The sequence below is a fragment of the Sciurus vulgaris genome, assembly GCF_902686455.1.
Source record: "Sciurus vulgaris genome assembly, chromosome: 6".
Classification (NCBI taxonomy): Eukaryota; Metazoa; Chordata; class Mammalia; order Rodentia; family Sciuridae; genus Sciurus; species Sciurus vulgaris.
Genome location: NC_136466.1, coordinates 157,595,821 through 157,600,241, shown reverse-complemented (window position 1 = coordinate 157,600,241; position 4,421 = coordinate 157,595,821). Strand labels below are relative to the sequence as shown.

At 38.7% G+C, this 4,421-nt stretch overlaps 1 protein-coding gene across 1 annotated transcript; it reads left to right on the top strand.

Annotated features, from left to right (window-relative positions):
• Window positions 1-1,520: 1,520 nt before the first annotated feature.
• Window positions 1,521-3,765, top strand: LOC306664166 (ubiquitin carboxyl-terminal hydrolase 44-like). Its single transcript, XM_079144939.1, has one exon. It carries the CDS (start codon window positions 1,583-1,585, stop codon window positions 3,716-3,718), a length of 2,136 nt encoding a protein of 711 aa, XP_079001065.1. The 5' UTR covers window positions 1,521-1,582; the 3' UTR covers window positions 3,719-3,765.
• The last annotated feature ends 656 nt before the right edge of the window (window positions 3,766-4,421 follow it).

The window sequence follows — 4,421 nt, the reverse complement described above, 5'->3', positions numbered from 1 at the left end:
TGTATGCATGAAGAGTGGTTTTCAAAGCACTTTTAAATTGCTTGAATAATTTCCATTCATAAAAGCTATATTGAGTGTTTATTAATATTGTTACCATCATATAGAAGAAGAAATTCAGTCACAGTCAGATTCATGCAAGATTTGGAGCTTGAGTCTTTTGCAATCCCAAAACTCTTTTCAGAGAGGCCTCAATGGGGAGTGGAGAATGTGTAGCCTCAGACTGCTTGGTTACAAATTTTAGTACTACTGATTCCTAGCTGTGGGATACTGGCCAACCACTTAATCTCATTATTTTGCAGTTTTCGTATCTGAACATAACAATTATACTTCAGCAAGTTAAACAGTACTTTATGAGCTGTCTAAGATTGTGGAGAATAAATGATCAATGCATGGTACATAGCATGAGCACAGTTAAGAATTAGGTATTGTTATTAATGCTGATAAGAATAAGCACATCAATATTGTTACTATTATTGAGAGTGAAGAATATAAAGATAGAAGGCCCAGATTGGATCCAAGCTCCTTCACTGCCCAGCTTGTGACATGAAACCATGATAAACTTTTGCTCCACCTTTGTTTTCTTACCCAGAAGAAGAGAAGGGTAGTCCCTCCTTCTCTTCATAGAGTTGCTGAGATGCTTAGAGGCTACATAGTAAAGGGTCTCTACATGTAAACTATAATAACAGTGATAATGAAAATTATTATTCACAAAATTCATTTTTTCCAAACTAGACTAAATTTGAGTTTAGTCTCCAGAGTCTTGTCTGATATTTCCTTTAGCAGTGAAAATTTTTATTATACACTAGATAAAGCAACACCTATCATCTCATACAGAAAGGAATTTGTTGGAAGGTCGGAATAAGACTGGAGGTGTGGGTCTGGAAAGTGAGCAGACACTAAGGGAGGTCAGAAGTTCGGGGTTAGGAGCTCACCAGGGAGTCACCCGACCGGCAGCCTGAAGAACCTAGGCTCAGAGTGGCAGAGAGCATCCACTAAGTCCTCATGTCCTGCGCTGGAGAGTCAAAGCCTGGAGAAAGGGGTCTGCTTAGCTTCTCCTGGCAGCACTGGCCTGGGCACAGAGGTGGTGGGGCAAGCTATTCCTCTCTCCGGAACCGCACAGCACAGTAGGAAGGCGTGTCCCTAGTCAGAACTGAGACGTATTCCAAGGGTTGGCATGGTGCACATCTAGGCTGCCTCCTACAATTTAAGCTTGGGCTACAGGGGTGGAAAGGACTGTTTTTCTCGTTAACAATCACTATGGTACTACAAGGAATATTTAAACTTTTCATGATAAATCACTTCATTGAGATAAATTTATTTTATGCCTGAATATTTGTTTTGAATGAAGTCAAAATTAGCATCTCACAAGTAAAGATGATGAGAAATTACTAAATATTTAAATCATTTCTATTTAAATATCTGCTATGTTAAAATAGTAAAATAGAAAAAGTTACTTCAGGTACTGGGGCGCGGGCCGGGGGTGCGCGCTAAGATGGCCGCTCCGGCTCGGGCCGTTTTCAGGTGCTTCAAGTGTTGTGAACAGAGTCGTGTGGATTATGTGTTTCTCAGACAGACTGAATAAATGCTAACAATGGATAAATGCAAACACGTTGGGCAGTTGCAGCTTGCTCCAGACCATTCCATTCTCAACCCTCAGAAATGGCATTGTGTGGACTGCAATACAACTGAGTCTATTTGGGCTTGCCTCAGCTGTTCTCATGTTGCCTGTGGACGATACATTGAAGAACATGCACTCAAGCACTTTCAAGAAAGCAATCATCCTGTTGCACTGGAAGTGAATGACATGTATGTTTTTTGTTATCTTTGTGACGATTATGTTCTTAATGATAATGCAACTGGAGACCTGAAGTTACTACAAAGTACGTTAAGTGCAATCAAAAGCCAAAATTATCACAGTACAACTCGTAGTGGAAGAGTTTTGCGGTCTGTGGGTACAAGTGACAATTCTTTCTTCTTACATGATGGCACCCAATCTCTGCCTCAAAATGAAGATCAAATGTGTACTGCTCTTTGGCACAGGAGAAGGATGCTTATGGGTAAAATCTTTCGAACTTGGTTTGAACAATCACCCATTGGAAGAAAAAGGCAAGAAGAATTATTTCAGGAAAAAATAACAAAAAGAGAAGTAAAAAAAAGACACCAAGAATTAGAGTATCAAGTGAAAGCAGAATTGGATAGTATGCCTCCAAGGAAGAGTTTACGTTTGCAAGGTCTAGTTCAGTCCACCACCATTGAAATAGTTCCTGTTGAAGTACCACCACAGACTCCAGCATCACCAGCAAAAGATAAAGTGATATCTACCTCAGAAGATGTGAGATTTAAAAAAGGCAGTGACTCCCCAGTCAAACGAAGGCCAATAGGAACTCCTGATGTAACAGGACTGAGAAATTTGGGAAATACTTGCTATATGAATTCTGTTCTTCAGGTGATGAGTCATTTACTTATTTTTCGACAGTGTTTTTTAAAGCTTGATCTGAACCAATGGCTGACTGTGACTGCTAGTGAAAAGACAAGATCTTATAAGCATCCACCCATCACAGATACAGTAGTACATCAAAAGAATGAATGCCAAGAAAAAGATATAGGCTTAGTTTGCTCCAGACATCCAAGTTTATCATCAGAACTAAGTGGTGGGGCATCAAAAAGTAGAAATATGGAACTTATTCAGCCAAGGGAGCCAAGTTCACAGTACATTTCTCTTTGTCATGAATTGCATACTTTGTTTCAAGTCATGTGGTCTGGAAAGTGGGCACTGGTCTCACCATTTGCTATGCTCCACTCAGTGTGGAGGGTAATTCCTGCTTTTCGTGGTTATGCCCAACAAGATGCTCAGGAATTTCTTTGTGAACTTTTAGATAAAATAGAACATGAACTAGAGACAACTGGTACCAGGTTACCAGCTCTTATCCCTACTTCCCAAAGGAAACTTATCAAACAGGTTCTGAATGTCGTAAATAATATTTTTCATGGACAACTTCTTAGTCAGGTTACATGTCTTGCATGTGACAACAAATCAAATACCATAGAACCTTTCTGGGATTTGTCACTGGAATTTCCAGAAAGATACCAATTCAGTGGAAAAGCTATTGCTTCCCAGCCATGTCTGGTTACTGAAATGTTGGCCAAATTTACAGAAACTGAAGTTTTAGAAGGAAAGATCGACGTATGTGACCAGTGTAACTCAAAGCGTAGAAGGTTTTCCTCAAAACCAGTTGTACTCACAGAAGCCCCAAAACAGCTTATGATATGCCACCTACCTCAGGTTCTCAGACTACACCTCAAACGATTCAGGTGGTCAGGATGTAATAATCGAGAGAAGATTGGTGTTCATGTTGGCTTTGAGGAAACTTTAAACATGGAGCCATATTGCTGCAGGGAGACCCTGAAATCCCTCAGACCAGAATGCTTTATCTATGACTTATCTGCTGTAGTAATGCACCATGGGAAAGGATTTGGCTCAGGACACTACACTGCCTACTGCTATAATTCTGAAGGAGGGTTCTGGGTACACTGCAATGATTCCAATCTAAGCATGTGCACTATGGACGAAGTATGCAAGGCCCAAGCTTACATCTTATTTTATACCCAGCGAGTAACTAAGAATGGACATTCTAAACTCTTGTCTCCAGAGCTCCTGTCTAGTAGCCAACATACCAATGAAGAAGCTGATACCTCTTCTAATGAAATCCTTAACTGATCCAAAGATAGCGGGGCTTTCTTCTTGCAATTTGTATATATACTTTTTAAAAGGGCTGACTTACAATTTTGAGCTTCTTTTTTTTTTTTAACTTTGAAATCAGTGCACACTACATTTACATTTTGTATTTATGATAACTTTTTATTTTTTTACAAAGACAGTATATCAACTGCAGGGAACTAAACTTTTTGCAAGTACTTGGGAATTTTAAGCTTTTAGTGTTTACCTCAGACTAGTGTTACCTCTTATTTTGATGTCTTAATTGGCTTATATCATGAATTTGTGCAATCTACTGAAGAAATTTAGGTGGCATTTTATATACATTTGTTACTTACCTTTTGTAACTGTTTTCTATACAAATTCAAAATACATTGAAAATTAGACACTTTCTTCACAATGTCTTAACCAAAAGAAGCCATTTCTTTCAGGCCATTTGTATATGGAATATCTGTCTCTTGAAGAGATTAAATACACTGAAAGTGAAATATCCAGGTGTCACCTCAATACTCAGCAGTCACACTCATTGATGTTCCTGAGGCTTCATGCATTACAGGGCTCAAAATATATATTGTAAATTTTAATAATTGTTCTTTATTTGGCAGTCAAACCACATTTAAATGAAAATGGCAGATTTACAAATGGTATATTAAGTGAACTTTGTAACTAAGGACACGCAAAAATGATGGCTGGGACTTAATGATTT